General features: G+C 44.9%; 1 protein-coding gene across 1 annotated transcript; it reads right to left on the bottom strand.

Annotated features, from left to right (window-relative positions):
• Window positions 1–8,516: 8,516 nt before the first annotated feature.
• LOC106607595 (transmembrane protein 151B) lies at window positions 8,517–21,564 on the bottom strand. Its single transcript, XM_014204685.2, has 2 exons — window positions 20,870–21,564; window positions 8,517–12,510 (listed from the first exon to the last, which is right to left on the bottom strand). The coding sequence occupies exons 1-2, from the start codon at window positions 20,954–20,956 to the stop codon at window positions 11,773–11,775; spliced, it is 825 nt and encodes a 274-aa protein (XP_014060160.2). The 5' UTR covers window positions 20,957–21,564; the 3' UTR covers window positions 8,517–11,772.
• Between the last annotated feature and the right edge of the window lie 976 nt (window positions 21,565–22,540).

The following is a 22,540-nucleotide window of genomic DNA, read 5'->3' on the forward strand; positions in this document are numbered from 1 at the left end:
ACACCCTAGACCCACTCGAATTTGCATACTGCCCCAACAGATCCACAGATGACGCAATCTCAATCGCACTCCACAGCGCCCTTTCTCACCTGGACAAAAGGAACACCTATGTGAGAATGCTGTTCATCAACTACAGCTCAGCATTCAACGCCATTGTGCCCACAAAGCTCATCACTAAGCTAAGGACTCTGGGACTAAACACCACCTTCTGCAACTGGATCCTGGACTTCCTGACAGGCCGCCCCCAGGTGGTAAGAGTAGGCAACAATGTACTTAGTCCCCTCCTGTATTCTCTGTTCACCCATGACTGCGTGGCCGAACACGACTCCAACACCAAGTTGCTGACGACACAACAGTCTTATCACCGACAACAATGAGACGGCCTATAGGGAGGAGGTCAGAGAACTGGCAGTGTGGTGCCAGGACAACAACCCCTCCCTCAATGTGAGCAAGACAAAGGAGCTGATCGTGGACGACAGGAAAAGGCAGGCCGAACAGGCCCCCGCACAATGGCAGGCAATGGATTTGTTACTATCAACCCTTCGGTTGCAGCTCACTTCCCGTCAGATTCTTCCCATCAGACCCGGGATTTGAACTGGCAACCCTACGGTCTTTATTAGAATGTGCTCAATGGGCATGGTCAGAGATGAACACAGACAGGAGTTATTCTGGGGTGACTCCAGGGGTTGGAGGAAAAGGATCTGTAGATTACTTCATAATCCTAATAATCTACCACTGAGCTATGGGGCACCTTCACTGTATGTACTCACTGTTTATATTCGCTGTTAAGTAAATGCACAATGTGGATGGGTTATAAATTAGCATAACAATGAGCACAATTGGATAATTGGATTTGTTAAACATAGGCTTCATATTCTTCTACCACATGAGTTTCAAAGTGTATACAATTTATACGAAGTATGTAAAAAGACATTATGTTTCAATAATTTCATGAACTGTTTTATTGAGTTACACAGATTTGTTTCATGGTCATTGTAACTGTATTATGCAACATCAAGGCAACATTGTGTTCGTGTCAATATACATACAGATTTGCAGTTGTAACTTATATTTATTGTTTAGCAGTCACACACCCAACCTGTGATCCACCTTACCTAGGCAGTACAAAACATGTTAGTATATTACATGTTTCCTGACTGTTGATCTTGCTGCAAGGACCTTATATTTTATGACATTGAGAGAGTAAGAAAAATGCAGGCAGAGCAATGTTCTCAGTACAATCAGGCTGGACTAATTTAATGTAACAGTTGTCTGAATGGCAAGCCAAGAGTGGAATATTGATCAAACAGGAAAGTGGTTGGCTTCCTCGTGTAAACAGTTTTCTGTGCTCAAATCTGTGTATATAACCTCCGTACAAGATACGCAATCTCCCTACTCTTCCTCTATGAAGAAAGCAACTAAAAACGCACAAAAAGTTGAAAAGAAAGAAACAACAGTGCTCTGCCATTGCAAAGTGAGTGTATAGCTCATACAGAATAAATCTATTTGAATTCAATCACTTTTTTTGACAGCATTCCTTTTGTTTTAAACATTTTCATACATGTTTGTTCATGGAAGAAGTTGTCAGAAAGTGACTTTTTGGACATTCATGTCTTCATAACTGGAAAAGATAAACGATTGAGCTTGATATAATTTAAACGTTTACAAACAGGGTTGTCAAACTATTTCATAATTTCTTTAAAATACGTGTTTTATATTAAAATGGTGTCATTTTTAACCTTTTACCGCCAATTATATAAAAACACATAAACGTATTCGTGTATGTTGTAGCTTACACCCTGTTTTACAGAATCTGAGGTTTTTGTGTTGTGTCCACCATCAGCTGAGACACAACATGCTCTTGAATACCGAGTGGGTGTCATTTCAATCATAGAAATACAATTCATAGAATGGACCTATCCCTTCAGACCACTGCAATTAATCTGGTACACCATTTACATTTTAATTTAATTGAATTTGTAACTTGTAATTACTACCACAAAGATGACTGCCAGATCACCCTCTGAATGTCAACTTAAATGGTCATGTCTATTCAATTATCAATATTTCAATAAGTTTCATTTAACATTTAGCAGACACTCTTATCCAGAGCTACTTATTAAAGCAGCAATTAGGGTTAAGTGCATTGCTCAAGGCCACTTAAACAGATTTTTCACCTAGTCGGCTCAGGTATTCAAACCAGCGATCTTTTGTTTACTGGCCCAACACTCAACCGCTAGGCTACCTGCCGCCTTTGTGGAGGGTTAACAGTATAATTTAAAACAACAGATATTCCCATTCAAGTCAACATTCTCTGATGTCTGGACCTCCAACCATCTTTGTGGTACCATTTGAAAGTTTAAATTAAAATGGTATTTGTCATTTTACATTTATCAGCCAAAATATGACACTGTGTTCAAGATCATGTTGTGTGTCTCAACTGTTTCCTTTGAAGAAATTATAAATAGTTTGACACGCCTGTTTGTCTTTTCTAGTGATGAAGACATGGATGTCTCAGGTTAGGGTGGAGTATGCTAAAGGGGTCAACTTTCGAGGACTTTTATCTCTTGAATGTTTTGGTGTCAAAAAGTGATTGAATTCAAATGGATTTACCCTACAGCATCAGATAGGCTGCATGGTATGCAATTGAAACTGTAGTGTATTTACAAGATTCATTTTCCATTTTATATACAGTAATAGTCAAAAGTTTGGACACACCTACTCATTCCAGGGTTTTTCTTTATTTTTACTATTTTCTACATTTGTAGAATAATAGTGAAGACATCAAAACTATGAAATAACACACACATGGAATCCTGTAGTGACCAAAAAGGTGTTAAACAAATCAAAATATATTTTAGATTTGAGATTCTTCAAAGTAGCCACCCTTTGCCTTGATGACAGCTTTGCACACTCTTGGTATTCTCTCAACCAACTTCATGAGGTAGTCACATGGAATGCATTTCAATTAACAGGTGTGCCTTATTAAAAGTTATTTTGTGACATTTATTTCCTTCTTAATGCTTTTGAGCCAGTCAGTTGTCTTGTGACAAAGTTGAAGCATGGAGTAGGAGGTGTAATGGTGTGTGGGTGCTTTGCTGGTGACACTGTGTCACGATTCCTACCGACGGTGGCGCCCCCTCCTGCTCGGGTGGCGCTCGGCGGTCGTCGTCACCGGCCTATTAGCTACCACCGATTCCCTTTTTTGTTTTTTCCCTTTTTTTATGTTTTCTCACCTGCCCTGAGTTAGGTAATTAAGAGGGCTATTTAGTTCAGCTGGCCCGCACCCTATTGTGCGGGATTGTTTTTCTGTATGTCAACTGCGTTTGTTGACTGTGCTTGTCCATTGTATTTTTCCCTGTTGTTGGGAGACCTCTTATTTTGTACGGGTGGTTCTTAATTAAAATTACCACACAGTGTTCGCTGCTTCCTGCGCTTCTTTCCGCCACACCACAGACAAGACGCTACAGAATCCCGCACCACCAGAAGGAGCATGGAATCAGCGGGAGCAGCGGGCACTCCACTACCCTCCATGGAGGAACGTGTCCAGCACAATACATCGGTCCTGCATCGCATCGGATCCGCCATGGACCAGATGATGGAGAGGATGGAACGATGGGAGAGGAGTGGTATCCTCTCTCCACCTACACCCCCCCCGATACAACCATCTCCTCCTCCTACGACGTCTGGCTCTGGCGCGCTTCGCCTGGCACTCCCGAGGGAGTACGATGGGACGGCGGCTGGGTGCAAGGGGTTTCTTCTCCAGCTAGAGTTGTACCTGGCCACCGTCAGACCTGCTCCTACAGGAGAGGAGAGCGTAAGTGCCCTCGTTTCCTGCCTGACGGGCCGAGCTCTGGAGTGGGCTAATGCGGTCTGGAACGCTCCAGACTCGGCGAGGGACCACTACCCAGAGTTCACCCGCCGCTTTCGGGCTGTTTTCGACCACCCCCGAAGGTAAAGCGGCGGGTGAACGGCTGTTCCACCTCAGGCAGGAGACGAGGAGCGCTCAAGACTTCGCGCTGGAGTTTAGGACCTTGGCTGCTGGAGCGGGGTGGAATGACAGGGCCCTCATAGACCACTACCGGTGTAGTCTCCGGGCGGACGTCCGCAGGGAGCTGGCCTGTAGGGACACCAATCTATCCCTGGACGAACTCATTGACATGTCCATACGGTTGGACAATTTGCTGGCTGCCCGCGGGCGTTCGGAGAGGGTCCTGCCCGTTTCCACCCCCGTGCACCCCGCCCCTACCCCTATGGAGGTAGGGGGGCCGTGCCAAGGGGCACCGGAGGAGGTGGCTCCTCCTGCACCAGCTGTGGTCGGAGAGGACACACGGCCGACCGGTGCTGGAGGAGCCAGTCTGGGAGTCGAGAAGGCAGGCAGAACACTTCTCGGTCACCTCAGGTGAGTCAGCACCAGATTCGCCCAGAACCCCCTGTTGGTCATGTGTTTTTGCCTGTTTCATTTTCTAAATTTTTTCCCTCTTCCCAGCATAGGGCGCTAGTCGATTCAGGCGCAGCTGGGAACTTTATGGACCGTGGACTTGCCATTAAGCTGGGCATTCCACGGGTGCCGATAGATTCCCCCTTCCCCGTGCACTCCTTAGATAGCCGACCATTAGGGTCAGGGCTAGTCAGGGAGTCTACGGTGCCGCTGGACATGGTAACGCTGGGGAATCATAGGGAAAGCATTAACTTTTTCCTTATTGATTCACCTGCGTTTCCAGTGGTGCTGGGGGTCCCCTGGCTGGCTGGTCACAATCCCCTCATTTCATGGAAACAGGGGGTTCTCCAGGGGTGGTCGGAGGAGTGTTCAGGGAAATGCCTAGGAGTTTCCATAGGTGCCACGTCGGTGGAGAGTCCAGACCAGGTGTCCACCGTGCGCATTCCCCCTGAATACGCCGATTTGGCGATCGCTTTTGTAAAAAGAGAGCGACTAAATTACCACCTCATCGACAAGGGGATTGTGCGATAGATCTCCAGGTTAACGCTGCGCTTCCCAGGAGTCACGTGTACCCCTTGTCACAAGAGGAGACGGCGGCTATGGAGACATACGTCACGGAATCCTTGGGACAGGGGTACATTCGGCCCTCCATCTCACCCGCTTCCTCGAGTTTCTTTTTTGTGAAGAAAAAGGAGGGAGGTCTGCGTCCGTGCATTGATTATAGAGGTCTAAACGCGATCACGGTGGGGTTTAGTTACCCACTACCTCTTATCGCTACGGCGGTGGAATCATTTCACGGAGCACAGTTCTTCACAAAATTGGATCTCAGGAGCGCGTATAACCTGGTGCGTATCAAGAAGGGAGACGAGTGGAAAACCGCCTTTAGTACCACATCAGGCCATTATGAGTACCTCGTCATGCCGTATGGGTTGAAAAATGCTCCAGCCGTCTTTCAATCCTTTGTTGACGAGATTCTCAGGGACCTGCACGGGCAGGGCGTGATTGTCTATATCGATGACATTCTGATATATTCCGCCACCCGCTCCGCGCATGTGTCCCTGGTGCGCAGGGTGCTTGGTAGACTGCTGGAGCATGACCTATACGTTAAGGCTGAGAAGTGTGAGTTTTTCAAACGAGCCGTCTCCTTTCTGGGTTATCGCATTTCCACCACGGGGTGGTGATGGAGTGTGACCGCGTTAAGGCCGCGCGTAATTGGCCGACTCCAACCACGGTGAAGGAAGTGCAGCGGTTCTTGGGCTTTGCAAACTACTACCGGAGGTTTATCCGGGGTTTGGCCAGGTAGCGGCTCCCATTACCTCACTGCTGAAGGGGGGCCGGCGCGTTTGAGATGGTCGACGGAGGCGGACGGAGCCTTCAAGAAGTTGAAGACCCTGTTCACCGACGCGCCCGTGTTGGCGCACCCGGACCCATCTTTAGCGTTCGTGGTAGAGGTGGACGCATCCGAGGCTGGGGTGGGTGCCGTGCTATCACAGCGCTCGGGTGCGCCACCGAAACTCCGCCCCTGCGCTTTCTTCTCAGGGAAGCTCAGTTCGGCGGAGCGTAACTACGATGTGGGGGACAGGGAGTTGCTAGCGGTAGTCAAAGCCTTGAGGGTGTGGCGACACTGGCTTGAGGGGGCTAAGCACCCCTTTCTCATCTGGACCGACCACCGAAACCTGGAGTACATCCGGGCAGCGAGGAGACTGAATCCACGTCAGGCAAGGTGGGCCATGTTCTTCGCCCGGTTTAGGTTTACCATCTCATATAGACCGGGTTCCCTTAATACTAAAGCCGACGCGCTGTCCCGTCTGTATGACACGGATGACCGCCCCATCGATCCAACTCCCATCATTCCAGCGTCTAGGCTGGTGGCACCAGTGGTGTGGGAGGTGGACGCGGACATCGAGCGGGCATTGGTGTTGGATCCTGCGCCTGCGCAGGTGCCCGTGGGGCGCATGTATGTGCCGCTCGATGTTCGCGATCGGTTGATTCGGTGGGCGCACACGCTACCTGCGGCGGGTCATCCTGGTGTAGAGAGGACAGGGCGGAGTCTAAGGGGGAAGTATTGGTGGCCCACCTTGGCTAAGGACGTGAGGTCATATGTCTCTTCCTGTTCGGTCTGTGCCCAGAGTAAGGCTCCTAGGCATTTACCGAGAGGGAAGTTACAGCCCCTCCCCGTTCCGCAACGGCCATGGTCGCACCTGTCTATCGACTTCCTGACAGATCTTCCCCCCTCTCAGGGGAACACTGCGATTCTGGTGGTTGTGGATCGGTTTTCTAAGTCCTGCCGTCTCCTCCCCTTGCCCGGTCTCCCTACGGCCCTGCAGACTGCGGAGGCCCTATTTACCCACGTCTTCCGGCACTACGGGGTGCCGGAGGATATTGTCTCTGATCGGGGTTCCCAGTTCACATCCAAGGTCTGGAAGGCGTTTATGGAGCGGCTGGGGGTCTCGGTCAGTTTAACCTCCGGTTGTCACCCCGAGAGCAATGGGCAGGCGGAGAGGGTGAACCAGGAGGTGGGCAGGTTCCTGAGGTCGTATTGCCGGGACCGGCCAGGGGAGTGGGCGAGGTATATTCCTTGGGCAGAGTTAGCCCAGAACTCACTTCGCCACTCCTCTACTAACATGTCACCCTTCCAGTGTGTGCTAGGGTACCAGCCGGTCCTGGCCCCATGGCACCAGAGCCAGACCGAGGCTCCTGCGGTGGAGGACTGGGTTCAGCACTCCAAAGAGACCTGGAAAGCAGTACAGGACTCACTGAAGGAGGCCAGTGCTAGGCAGAAAAGGAGTGCTGACCGCCACCGCAGTGAGGCGCCGGTGTTCGCACCGGGTGACAGGGTCTGGCTCTCGACCCGGAACCTGTCTCTCCGCGTGCCCTGCCGGAAGCTGGGGCCGCAGTGTGTGGGGCCCTTCAAAGTCCTGAGGAGGATAAACGAGGTGTGTTATCGGTTGCAACTCCCTTCCTATTACCGTATTAACCCCTCGTTTCATGTGTCTCTCCTCAGGCCGGTGGTGGCTGGTCCCCTACAAGAAGATGAGGTGCCGGAGGTCCCTCCACCCCCCCTGGACATCGGGGGGTCCCCGGCGTACAGCGTAAGGGCCATTCTGGACTCGAGACGCCGGGCGGGGGGCCTGCAGTACCTTGTGGACTGGGAGGGGTACGGTCCGGAGGAGAGGTGCTGGGTGCCGGCGGAGGACGTCTTGGACCCATCCATGTTGAAGGAGTTCCACCGCCTCCGTCCGGATCGCCCTGCGCCTCGTCCTCCGGGTCGGCCTCGAGGCCGGTGTCGGCGCGCTGCAGGGGCCGCGCGTCAGGAGGGGGGTACTGTCACGATTCCTACCGACGGTGGCGCCTCCTCCTGCTCGGGTGGCGCTCGGCGGTCGTCGTCACCGGCCTATTAGCTACCACCGATTCCCTTTTTGTTTTTTCCCTTTTTTTATGTTTTCTCACCTGCCCTGAGTTAGGTAATTAAGAGGGCTATTTAGTTCAGCTGGCCCGCACCCTATTGTGCGGGATTGTTTTTCTGTATGTCAACTGCGTTTGTTGACTGTGCTTGTCCATTGTATTTTTCCCTGTTGTTGGGAGACCTCTTATTTTGTACGGGTGGTTCTTAATTAAAATTACCACACAGTGTTCGCTGCTTCCTGCGCTTCTTTCCGCCACACCACAGACAAGACGCTACACACTGTCAGTGATTTATTTAGAATTCAAGGCCCACTTAACCAGCATGGCTACCACAACATTCTGCACCAATACGCCATCCCATCTGGTTTGCGCTTAGTCCCACTATCATTTGTTTTTCAACAGGACAATGACCCAACACTCCTCCAGGCTGTGTAAGTGCTATTTCACCAAGAAGGAGAGTGATGGAGTACTCCGTCAGATAACCTGGCCTCCACAATCACCTAACCTCAACCCAATTGAGATGGTTTGGGATGAGTTGGACCGCAGAGTGAAGGAAAAGCAGCCAACAATTTGTTTGATTTGTTTAACACTGTTTTTGGTTACTATATGATTTCATATGTATTATTTCATAGTCTTGATGTCTTCACTATTAACCTACAGTGTAGAAAATAGTACAAAATAAAGAAAAACCCTTGAATGAGTAGGTGTGTCCAAACTTTTGACTGGTACTGTAGAAATTGATCGATTTTCGATCTGCAAACCAAAACACTATCCTGTTAAGTACATTTTATGTTAGCACCCCGACAGTCCTTCTAACCTATTATCTCTATATTATTTACAGTACAAAATATGTATTCCGCAACACTCTTAAGTCACAACATTTTGTACACAACATAAGATGATGAGCCCCAAAAACCTTATGGGTGTGAGAGTACATACGGTAATATTACTTATTATTCCACTTTGTACACATGATAATGAGTTTCATGTATGGTTGTAAAATTCCGGTAACTTTCCCAAAATTCCCAGAAATCCTGGTTGGAGGATTTTTATTTATTTATTTTTTACCTTTATTTAACTAGGCAAGTCAGTTAAGAACAAATTCTTATTTTCAATGACAACCTAGTGGGTTAACTGCCTTGTTCAGGGGCAGAAAGACAGATTTTTACCTTGTCAGCTTGGGGATTAGTCAGCTTCAGTTACTAGTCCAACACGCCAACCACTAGGCTACTTGCCACCCTGGATTCTGGATTTCCTGTTTATGGGAATCTTCCAACTGGGATTTCTGGAAACCTGGGTAATTTTAGGAAAGTGTCCGGAATTTTGCAAGCCTAGTTCCATGTTACATATGACAAAGGGTTAAATGTTAACAGTCTGTGGTGGAGAAACATTATTCAGGTTTCTGAATTTTCCTGTCACCTTCCTGTCACCTTTTTTTTAGCTGTATCCTATTTATTGTTGTATGGTCAGTAAACATAGCACTGGTAAACACTTATTTGTACACAATAACGTATCACAGTGAAGCCATCAGATATCTAAATTAACTGAACTTTTTTTAATTAATGAGAGGTTGGTCAGTGAGCATTGGACTATTGAGTCGGTAATGTCAGTAATGTAATCATATTCACCATTATTGAAATCTAAAACTCTGGGACTTCACTATCTGCTGTTTTCAAACTTCAAACGATCTCGGACATAATAGGAGTGGATCTAAAAAAAGAACTAATAAAAACTGCTAATGAGAAAGACGGCTTCCTGTGAGTGAGTGCGTGAGTGCGTGCGTGCGTGAGTGAGTGAGTGAACTCTGCCTCCCATGATGTGTGACCTCCAGCTAGACTGCTATAGGAGCATCAGTATGGTTATAGTGTTAAACTGACCCAAGACGCACCTCCAGCAACACATAAAACCTCACATAATTCTTCCCAAAAACAATGACAATTTCTCTCAACCAGTGGCATATGGAATTTTTAGGTGAGTGCTGATGCCGCCCTGTGATAAGCAGTGCCCACTTTGTTGAAGGCAGGGGCGCAATATATTTTGCTTGTCCACTCCCAGTGCGCCTCTCCAGGGTGCTGTTGGAGAGATGCATCGCTGCGGTGTTCCACCAACATTCCGTAAAAACAGTACCTAACATAAATCATGTAGCAGATTTAGCCTATGGTATTAAGAGTATGTGGATTTTCTGTAGCCTACAGGCTAGGGATAAAATGTATGACAATGTAATGCGATGGACACTTTTTACATCATACACGTTTCTCCAATCAAATAGCCTAACCTTAATGGCGCCCAATCAAAGTAAAATTAAAGACCATCAGACTACTTACAACTGCTGTCAAGGAGTTTCACCCTGTGGGCTTAATTGTCATGAAAAAATGTAATACTTCTGCACTTCCTGCTGTGTAAACACATTGCTAATAGGCTCAGGATAACTCCTGATCAAGTTGGGTATCTGACATTCATAAATAGCCAAATTGATTAGTCACAGGAATAAGATAGGCCAACCACATGGAGGGGCATTCATAAAATTCCATTGTGGGCTGACACTGTAGGCTACACCCCAGTAAGCACAAACAGACACTGAAGTCTTTGGTTCAGATTTGGTCCAGTCTGGACTGGCCTTGATTTGGTCCAAAAATAGACTGTCTACTTTCATTCAGAATTGAAAATTAACCTGATATCAATGTCCGGAGAAGACGTATTTTCAACTTTAATTCAGAACCGAAAATGAACCTGATTTCAACCTCTAGAAATACATATTTTAAACATCCGGAAAATACATATTTTCACCTTTCATTCAGAACCTAAAATGAACCTAACTTGGAAAATACCTGGAAAATACCTATTTTAGATGTCTTTTCAGTGAAATGTTGCTTACTGGGACTATTCTAGATTTGTAGGGTATAGGAGGGCCAATTTATTTTTGCCTCGCCTAGGGCTGAAAAACAGCCAGGACCGGTCCTGTGCTGCTCCATATGCCATGATTTAAAAACCTATAAAGGGCTAAATTATTTTCAGCTGATACACATGTTCAAAGTCTCCAACTCAAGGAACTTCAGAGCACACATAGACGTGTATTCATAAAGCTTCTCAGAGTAGGAGTTCTGATCTAGGATCAGGTCCCCCTTGTCCATATAATCTTATTCATTATGATCTAAAAGGCTAAACTGATTCTATATCAGCACTCCTACTCTTAGACTTTGTAAATATGGGGACTGAAGCGCATCCTTATTGCCTTCTATCTGGGAAACAATCAACTAGCACTATCAAATCGATAGACAGGTATAATACTAAAAGGTTAAGGGGTAGAATATATGACAAACATAAGGTGGATATCCTGACTACCCTCCTGAGTAATGGGGCTTGCATAGATGTGCTATAGATGAGGTGAGACCCCATTGTTATGCATCTAGTTACAATTGCCAGTGGCGAGTTGCAACTAGTGTTATAAAGGTACTAGGTGTAAGGAAGAAATGCTTCAAGAGAAGGAAACAATATTACACCATCTGCAAGAGATATACCAGTATATGGTTAATGCTTTTTTTGTTATTGCTCATAAAATGATTACCAGATTTCACAAAATATGTCTATAATTTTGTAGGTAAAGCTAATTAGCTGGAACTGGAATTGCTAGGGGGCTGTCACACGTGGGAGAAAATGTAGGGTAAATAGCGCTGCACAGCTTCCAGTAAACAGTTGCTTTCAAAATAGGGATTTTTTGGCTAAGAGGTAAGCCAGTAATTCTGCCTGTAGATTATGTATGTTTGAACTACACACTGACACATTCAGCCTGAAGCAGGAGTTTAAAAAAATACTTACTAATCACCAAAGCTCTGGAGCATGTCTTTAAGTGATCAATCCAGTCAATCCAATCACATAACCACACCAGCAGATAATGCTTGTCATTTCTAAGGTAAGAAATTAAGTTGTCAGTAGGAGACCAAGAAGTGAGAATCTACCCTTGATGTATAGATCTCCATGTAGTCGTCCAGGGCCTCCATGTAGTTGTCCAGGCCCTCGTTCTCGGTGAAGAAGCTGTGAAGAAGCTGGGTTAGGTAGGAGTTCTCCGTCTCCACATTGGCGAAGCTAAAGCACTTGGTGAACCTCAGCTTGGTGATGGGGAAGCTGTCCAGGCCCTGCAGCTGCTTGGAGATGTCCTTCCCGCCACAGTTGCCGTAGTTAAACTCCGCCTCGGCCACGTGCGTGTTGACACGCTGGTGATACACTTGCGTGGTGGTGTAGGCGTCGCCGTTACGGTAGCGCATCACTTGCCGCGTGCGCCGCACGTAATGGTAGCTGATGGCCTTCCACCAGATGCAGGGTGTAGCCTGCTGCATGCGCCCGATGCGCTCGCCCACCCTCTCCACGTCCACCTTGTACAGCAGTGCATTGTGGGTGCGGCAGTGCCAGCACTCCACCAGGTAGACCACGTATAGCATGACCATGAAGGCCACAGGAATGTAGATGTATCCGTTGGAGCAGGGGCTTTCATGGTACATCATTGACTTGACCTTGTAGGCACTGTCGAAGGTGAGCCGTGTCACCTTGGTCATGTGGCACCAGGTCAAGGCCCCCACGCAGCCGTACATGAGTAGGGACAGGAGCAGGCATTTCCAGTGGCTATCCCTGCACAGGGACTTACTGAGGGACTGCTTCAGGGGCCACTGCTGCACAGGGGGAAATGGAGAGAGAAAATACCAATGAGTCTGGGAAAACATACCTGTAAGCATTGTTGTGCTAACCATTATACATACAGTGAGAAAAAACATATCAAATGCACAGTGAGAATGATGAATTGATGGATATTTGAAGCAATAGCTATCTTTTAAATAACTCTATAGAAACAGTAAACTTGAAAGAATTTGAGCCAAAAGCAACTACTCTTTGCAACACACGAAATATTCAGCTTTCTAAGTGCTTTGACATATCTTATGCATGAGCAAAGAGCTGCATGCCTTTGCTTGTTATGATCAAACAGTTCAGACTTTATCTGAACTTTCACATGATCAACCTCCCCACGAGAATATTTTTGTTTCCATTTCTTTTTTTTATTTATACTATTGAATTTTTCATAACACCAGATACAAACATGCACATGCGAACATTGATTTACAGACGCACACAAACAACGACTACATCTCATCAGCCCGGATCCGCATGCTCACACTCCCTTCCCTAGTGCCTGCATTATTGTTTCCCACATGGCCTTAAATTGTACAGATTTGTTCTTCTCGGTCGCCTATGTATACATTTTTTCAAGATGAGTGATGAGAAGAGAATCAGCCCTTTGGGTATCTCACTATACCCCCATATGCCATGTCTTGAAATATGCAGACAGACAGATTAAAAGTACATTTACATTGTAATACTTCTGACAGCCAACTTTATAGCTCTGCCCATTACTTTTGGACTTCATAGCATTCCTAGAAAGCATGGATTATTGAGTCATTGTTAGTTTTACACTTAAGATATGACTCTTCCATTGTGCTGTAGAATTTTTATTTTGTCTATTGTATAATAAATTAATTCTATAAAATAGTTTATACTGGATTAAGTTTACATTTTCGTTAACTGTAATTTCATTAGTTATGCTCCAACATTCCCTCCATCTTGTGCCAACATCAGTTATTTTTAAGTCTTGGTTCCAATAGTTTATATTTTTTCTAATTAATTGGATAGGTTGGATATGCTCTCTCCAAGATTTTGTATGTCTTAACTATCATGTGAACATCCCTTTCTGACTCAAATAAGATTCCCTCAAGGTTGCTCTGATGTCCAAAAGATTTCAAATAAAAAATGTTGTGATATGTAACTTTTAAGTTGCATCGATTTGAAAATATCTACATGGATCAGACCAAAATAGATTTTTAATTCTATCATGGAAATAATTGTATTTCCTGTTACCAAGTCACTTACGGTATCTATGCCTTTAGTTTTCCATGTGGACCAATTTATTGGTGAATTCTGAAAAGCTATCCAAGGATTGTTCCGTAGGGTTGTGTTTTTAGGGAGTGATATTTGTTCTAGTAGAATAAGTGTATTTTTCTTCCATATTGTTATAGTGTTCTTAACTATGAAGTTGTTAACATTCTTAGCTTTATCCTTTGAAAATAAAAATATTCTGGGGATGAGCATGAGCATCTTCAATATGTACCGATTGTTCCCCTTTAGTGCATTTAACCATATGTCACAAGTAAAAGCCTTGGGTAGTGAGTTAATACAATTCCAAGTCTGGAAGATTAAAAACTCCCTCTCACTTAGGAAGATGTAAAACTGTCTTTTTTATTCTATGACCGGGTATACTTTTTTAAAGAATGTCTTTGGTGGGGTAATTGGTACTTCCAAAAATAAATACAAAAACTTTGGGAGCCATTACATTCTGAAGAGGCTTATACTACCTGTAAGATTTATGGGAAGATTGTACCATTTAATTAAATCTGCTTTCATATGTGACTCGTTTCAGGAAACTGGGGGTAGGAGAGCCATTTGAACGTAAACATATTTTTTTTATCAAAATGCGATAATCGGGGGGTTGGACATGCAGAGAGATGAGTTCAGATTGGTCTGCCAGGTTGCACGCTTCTGTCTATAACATGAGCTGGTCAGTATATGTAGGTAATCTTTTCTAACGCTGCTTTTTTTTAAAGATATCACGTAGTAGAACTGTAAAACTGTTGCTCTCACCACTTTCTGGAGGACTGAGATTTGAAATCAGTGGAATGCTGGATGGAATTAGAGAATGATAGCTAAGGAGATGGAGAAAATTCTGGCATTTGATTGCAAATATGCAGAGGAAGTCAAAAAGAGAACACACAGAAGGCTGTTGTATAAAACACCTGTCTCCGGATTACTTCAAATTTAGGGCAACCATGGCATCCGTGACAGAGAGGGAGAAGTGTCCATCCAAAAGCAGAGACTCAGAGCTACAAAATGGTATATCATGCACTGCATTTGAGGAACAATGGGAAAGTAATTCTGCTTTGAAAGTTGATAAACTTGTAACCTCACTTTTGAGAAAACGGCCTTTGAATACTTTTGCTACTTCTACTGGAGAGCTCTTCTTTGTCTACACCCACTTAGCATCGTTCACACCCTCTTAAGCTTTAGCTCCACCAATCTCTTTAAGGGTTGATCCGAGTGTTCTGTCCAAACAAAAGCAGTCAAGCACCCAAGCTAACTGGCTAACAATTGTCGCAGTGACATTCTATTAAAATTGACACTTGCATAGTGGAGTCTTTTGTTAACCTCTCTAGGGTCGGCGGGACGAAATCGTCCCACCTACGTAACAGCCAGTGGAATCCTGTGGCGCGTTATTCAAATACCTTAGAAATGCTATTACTTCAATTTCTCAAACATATGACTATTTTACACCATTTTAAAGACAAAACTCTCGTTAATCTAACCACACTGTCCGATTTCAAAAAGGCTTTACAACGAAAGCAAAACATTAGATTATGTCAGCAGAGTACCCAGCCAGAAATAATCAGATACCCATTTTTCAAGCTAGCATATAATGTCACATAAACCCAAACCACAGCTAAATGCAGTACTAACCTTTGATGATCTTCATCAGATGACACACCTAGGACATTATGATATACAATACATGCATGTTTTGTTCAATCAAGTTCATATTTATATAAAAAACCAGCTTTTTACATTAGCATGTGACGTTCAGAAGTAGCATACCCCCCGCAAACTTCCGGTTAATTTACAAAAAATTTACTAAATTACTCACGATAAACGTTCACAAAAAGCAGAACAATTATTTTAAGAATTATAGATACAGAACTCCTCTATGCACTCGATATGTCCGATTTTAAAATAGCTTTTCGGTGAAAGCACATTTTGCAATATTCTCAGTAGATAGCCCGGCATCACAGGGCTAGCTATTTAGACACCCAGCAAGTTTAGCACTCACCAAAGTCAGATTTACTATAAGAAAAATGTTATTACCTTTGGTGTTCTTCGTCAGAATGCACTCCCAGGACTTCTACTTCAATAACAAATGTTGGTTTGGTTCAAAATAATCCATAGTTATATCCAAACAGCGGCGTTTTGTTCGTGCGTTCAAGACACTATCCGAATGGTAAAGAAGGGTGACGAGCACGACGCATTTCGTGACAAAAAAATTCTAAATATTCCATTACCGTACTTCGAAGCATGTCAACCGCTGTTTAAAATCAATTTTTATGCCATTTTTCTCGTAAAAAAGCGATAATATTCCGACCGGGAATCTGCGTTTAGGTAAAAAGACGAAAGAAAATAAAGCACGGGGTCGACTCGTGCACACGCCTAAGCCCATTGTCCTCTGATCGGCCACTTGCCAAAAGCGCAAATGCGTTTCAGCCTGGGGCTGCCTCGATATCATTCAGCTTTTTCCTGCCTTCTGAGAGCCTATGGGAGCCGTAGGAAGTGTCACGTTACAGCAAAGATCCTCAGTCTTCAATAAAAAGAGCCAAGATGAACAAGAACTTGTCAGACAGGCCACTTCCTGTTCAGAATCTTCTCAGGTTTTTGCCTGCCATATGAGTTCTGTTATACTCACAGACACCATTCAAACAGTTTTAGAAACTTTAGGGTGTTTTCTATCCAAAGCCAATAATTATATGCATATTCTAGTTTCTGGGCAGTAGTAATAACCAGATTAAATCGGGTACGTTTTTTATCCGGCCGTGTAAATACTGCCCCCTACCCCCAACAGGTTAAGACATGTAGCTAGCTAGCTAGCTAAACAATGAACCATAATCACAATTCATGATGTTACTACCTTGCTTGAATCTGCAGGTAGCTAACCAACCAGGTTCAATGTTAGCTAGCTAACATTAGGCTATGACTAGCCAAGCAAATGGCTCTGAGATACAAATATTAAGATCATACACATAACATTAGCTAGTGAGCCAGCCAGCTAACATTAGTTAGCTAGCTAACAGTATACTTTAACTTGAAATGAAAACAACTGTCAAAATTAGAAACGTGTAATATTTGAACATGTAGCTAGATAGGCTAGCTAGCTAAATGATAAACCCAACTCATGACGTTACTCCCCTGAATGAATCTGCAGGTAGCCTACCAACCAGGTTCAATGTTAGCTAGCTAACATTAGGCTATAACTAGCCAAGCAAATGGCTCTGAGATACGAATAATAATATCATACACGTAACGTTAGCTAGCCAGCCAGCTAACATTAGTTAGTTAGCTAACAGTACACTTTAACTTGAGTGGCATGTCCAGCCCACTCATTATCTCAGCCAATCATGGCTAGCGGAAAGGTTGATGCCTTTTTCTGTGGCTAAACCAACTAGGCTCGTAATTTAACTATTTTATTCATATTTTCAGATGGCATACACGTTTGTTATTAAGGCACATGAAAGTTCACATGTTCCAGAAGGTATTTTTGCCAAAAAAACACATTTTAATAAAAAAAACAAGATATTATGGCTCTCGTGTGAAGTAGTGACCCACACATACACCTAGTTTATCACATTTGTTATTATTTTATTGTCCCAGTTCATTAAACTTATGGGTCTATAATCAGTAGGGAACTCCAGATTTTCCTGCTTTTAATATAACTGAAATAATTGTTTGATACATGGAACTAGGAAGTACTGAATACTGAATTGAGTGCCATGTTTGTTTTCATGTGTAAATAGGGGCAATACTTTGTCTGAAAATGCTAAATAGAATTATATTGGAAAGCCTTCCATTCCTAGTGCTTTTCTCCACGTGAATGTTTTAACAGTATATAATATTTATTTTTGGGTGATCTCTGTTTTTAGCAATTTTTTTATTTTATTTATTTTTGATATATATTTTATGCTGATAATCGCTTCAGGGTTGTTGAGTCTAATTGGAAGCCATACCTGGCCACACATAGAAAAAGAAACATAGAAATAGAAAACTAGAACCAAAATCCCCTACAACCAAAAAACCCCAAAACACAGAAAACAAACCCACCCTGCCACCAACCCCAAACCTAAAGGGAGGGAAGGGAGGGTGGCCACCGTCAACGACGGTTTTTTCGCCAATCCTCCCACTACGGAGGTGGCTCTGGCTCTGGGTGTAGCTCCTGTTCCGAAGACTCTGGGCTGAGAGGCGTTGCTGGAGGCCCCGGGCTGAGAGGCGTCGCTGGAGGCCCCGGACTGGGGAGCATCGCCAGAGGCTCCTGACTGGGGAGCGTCGCTGGAGGCTCCTGACTGGGGAGCGTCGCTGGAGGCTCCTGACCTTGGGAGCGTCGCTGGAGGCTCCGGGCTGGGGAGCGTCGCTAGAGGCTCCGGGCTGGGGAGCGTCACTGGAGGCTCCGGGCTGAGGAGCGTCACTGGAGGCTCTGGGCTGAGGAGCATCACTGGAGGCTCCGGGCTGAGGAGCGTCACTGGAGGCTCCGGGCTGAGGAGCGTCACTGGTGCCCTCCTGCGTGGAGCTGGGACCGGTCTCCCCGGACTGGGAAGACTTACAGGAGACTGGGTGCGCAGAGCAGGCACGAGGCACACTGGGACGTGGAGGCGCACCGGAGGTCTGGAGCTCAGGGCTGGCACACTCCGTCCTGGCTGGATGGTCCCTGTAGCCCGGCACGGGCGGAGCGCTGGCACAGGGCGAGCTGGGCTGTGCTGGGGGATGAGGGCTGCCGTGCGTAGAGCAGGCGCAGGATAAGCTGGGCCGAGGAGACGCACTGGCGGCCAGATGCGCTGAGCAGGCACATTCCTTCCTGGCTGAGTGCCAACTCTAGCACGGCAACGCTGCGGTGCCCGTACTGACCGCACTGTGCGTGCGGATGGGCGAGATAGTGCGCATCACCCCGTAATGCATCGCTCGCCCCTCTGCACGCCTGCTCAGTCGTGCCCTCTCTGCCAGTACCTCCTTCCGGAATCTCGCGTCAAGCTCGGCGCTCGACTCCTTTCTCGGCTCCTGTTTACTCCACGGATCCCCCCGAATAGCCCGGGAAGTTAGGTCAGGGTTCCCCCCTGACCTAGCAACACTCCCCTTATACCCCACCCCCAAAAAAATATTTTGGGGCTGCCTCTCCACCTCCTGAATAGGAGGATACAACGCCTCGTACCTCCGTCGTTCCCTCTTTGCTTCCTCCAGCTCCGTCTTCGGGCGCTGGTACTCCCCAGCCTGGCTCCATGGACCCTTGCCATCGAGGATCTCCTCCCACATCCATGACTCCAAATACTTCTCCTGCTGCTCCTTACCCCGCTGCTTGGTCTTTCTTTGGTGGGTGGTTCTGTCAGATGCATCGATGAACAGTGACCAAAATGCAGCAGGTATAGTGCTCATCTTTCCTCTTTATTTGAAAGAACACTCAAAACAAAAATAAACAGACAATGAAACAGTTCAATAAGGCACACAGGCTATACAGAAAATAACCACCCACAAAGACACAGGAAAAACAGGCTGCCTAAGTATGGCTTCCAATCAGAGACAACGAAAGACACCTGCCTCTGATTGGAAGCCATACCTGGCCACACATAGAAAAAGAAACATAGAAATAGAAAACTAGAACCAAAATCCCCTAGAACCAAAAAACCCCAAAACAAACACCCCCTGACCATACTACAATTACAAATGACCCCTGTCCTGGTCAGGATGTGACAGTGTTAGATAAGTCAGCGATTATTTTAGGGTTTATTTGGGTTCGCAGGCTTTCATTCACACTTCCTGTTACATGGCATTTCATTTAAATTACTTATTTTTATAGGCTACAATAGCCTACATTGTATTTCAACGATTTCGAGCAATGGCTTATTAGTGTGTTCTATCTAGTGCCTCCAACATTTACATTTTAGTAATTTAGCAGACGCTCTTATCCAGAGCAACTTACAGTAATGAATGCATACATTTCATTTCATGCATTTTTTTTGTACTGGCCCCCCGTGGGAATCGAACCCTGGCAGTGCACAACCCTGGCGTTGCACACACCATGCTCTACCAACTGAGCCACAGGGAAGGCTCAAACTGAGTGCCTTTCAAGCTGACACTTCGATATTGTTAAGACTGGCTCTGCGTTACATTAAAAAAACTATTGTGTAATAGAAGGGCTAATGGAAGAGATATTGCTTGCCCAACTTCCATGTTGATGGTTAGAAGTCATAATTGGGCCAATGTAGGCTTATGTAGTGTAAAACAAAGTTTGACTCAACATTAGCACCTCTCAAGACTTAAACCTTGATTGGAAATGTAAATTCTTCAGTCCTAGGTTTAATTCAGAAGTGTGATAATAGGAACTGTGAGTGTAAGGTAATGAATACTCACACATTAAAATGTTTAGTGACACATCCTATCTACTGATAATAAACCCTTCTACTAAATCATCATCCAATCCATGGCTATACAAAGCAGATCGGATTATAACCAGCCAGCAGTTAAACATTTGTATACAATTGAGTGTTTCCTGATGTAAACCTATTCAGAATGACAGTAAAAACAAGAGGGCCTGATTGTAACAATTATAAATAATAATAGTTTGTGAAATTCCCCTAAATGTTAAAATTGTTGTGTAAATGAACATTAAAAGGGCTTTCATAATCCCTTGCCTTGGAAGACCATGACAGGAATAGCATATAGCCTGTCATATCTCCTCAGACAGGGGGCTGTCAATCATTTTGATACGCACCAGAGAGTGACCATTTCATGGGGACATGACCATTTCGGTGACTGGAAGGGAGAGAAAAACAAGCACACACTCACGTAGTTTGCCTAAACTCATGCGCAAACACACACGCACACAAACTTGCACAATCAAACTACACCACATATTTAATAATATGGTCAAAACCATATACGATTTACAGTGATAAACGATAGCCTAAGAAACGTATTCAAAACAAGATTGGTGCAGATGTGCTGATGCAGCGCATAATGTGTTCATTTTAAGTGGGTAATTGAACCGATATCTCAGAATCGGAATAGGGCTCAGGTTATGTGGGATTTAGCTATGATATGAATATGAACCATTTGCCAAATGCACGATTTGCTTAGCTGCTCTCGTACAGCCGCAAGCTAAACAAAGCGTTTCTCTTCTCTCACCTCCTCGCGGGGGCTCTCTTCTGTGTCCTCCTCTGGAACAGTAGTGGTGTTGCTCTCACTGGCCGTTGCAGCCGATGCTGGGGACATGTTGACAATAGCAAAAACACAGGGGCATGGATCACCTTAGTAAAACTGAGGTCCAAATCACAGTGCAACCTAAACTAGCCAGCAAGCCTACCCCAGGCTACATAATCCAACCAATATAGCGGGAGGAAACCCCTACATCCTGCTCCCATTGTAAAGCAGCATCTTCTCCCCCACAGCATGAGGTGCCACTGCATGGCTACAGCAGCCTATATCCAAAGCGAAATGTATTGGGTTCATATGTTCACAGTAGAAAAAAATTAGCTTCTTTGCGCCTTGATGCAGGTGCTTCCGAAATACTCTTGCGATAGATTAAGGCACTGTTTCCCAACAAGGGGTACTAGGACAAAAAAACACTACTAGGCTGTAGGACAAAGGCAAGTAGGCTTGTCTGTAGACTAGGCTACATGTGCTCCCCCCTGAGACGGCACAGACAGAATGTATAAGAGCACACCTGGTGATGTGTGGTGATTGCAATCCTCTCCAGGTACTTGTGATGAGAAGGCATTTGCATTCTCATTTCAACTCCAAACCCACCACTGATGCGCATGGCCAAAGAGCTCTATGTTCAGGTCATTTTCCCAAAGCACTGGTTCCAATCCCGTTTATCAAACTCCAGGCTCAGTGACGTTATCCTCACAAGGTGAGGTATTGAAAGGTATTGAAAACAGGGGTTCTATAATTTTGACCCCTACCTTTTTGAGAAGAAAAAGTATTACTTGTTGTTAAACAAAATCTCTTCCTCTGAGCAATTATATTATTATAAAATAAGGGCCACCGTTTTTAGAGCATACAATATAGCTCAGTATTTGAATTATTTATTTTATACAGTCATTTTTGCTCCATATATAGCCTACTCAATGAAAACCATCCTTGGTTCAGTGAAAATCCAAGCCTTTACCATTAGTTTCCAATAGGCTAGTTTCACCTTATCCAGTTTTATGGCTCACCCCAGAGTGAAGTTATTAGATGGCTTAGTGAATATGTGAGCACTGATATAATCAACTTACTGCATCTAATCATTCAAAAAGTATGGCCAGGTAGGATTGGACTTGGAACATTAATGACATTAGCTGCAGGAACAAATATGCAACAGCTAGCCTACTCTTGACAGCAAGTTGAAATGCCAGAAAATCTGCTCAAAAGCTTTTCATGCTATGGGCAAGACTACTTTACTGCTTCTGTTCTGCGAATCTAGTATCTTAACTATGAATAGTATTAAAGTAATCCTTGGTAACACTAGCACTTTATGTTGCTGTAGTTAGTTACAACATATTAAAATGTTTTACCTAATCATTATGTATTATTGCCTGTAGCCTGCTGTAGGCTGATTCTGCCCTCTCATGGCCACAATGTTGAGGCCCTTGGCTCTAAACATTTTGATGTGATATGAAAGTAGAGGGCTTTATGTTTCTAGAACTGTACTGCAATTGAGAATCGATTCACGTTTAGATGGAGTATTTGGCTGTCAGCGCCAAGTTGCCTCTAAACAGAACATGTAAGGTCCTTGGACTATAAGGAGTAACGTTAGGCTCCTTTAGCCCATTGGGATAAATTAGAGAGCACCCACCAGAGAAGAATAATACA

This window comes from Salmo salar, chromosome ssa06 (genome assembly GCF_905237065.1).
Source record: "Salmo salar chromosome ssa06, Ssal_v3.1, whole genome shotgun sequence".
Lineage (NCBI taxonomy): Eukaryota > Metazoa > Chordata > Actinopteri > Salmoniformes > Salmonidae > Salmo > Salmo salar.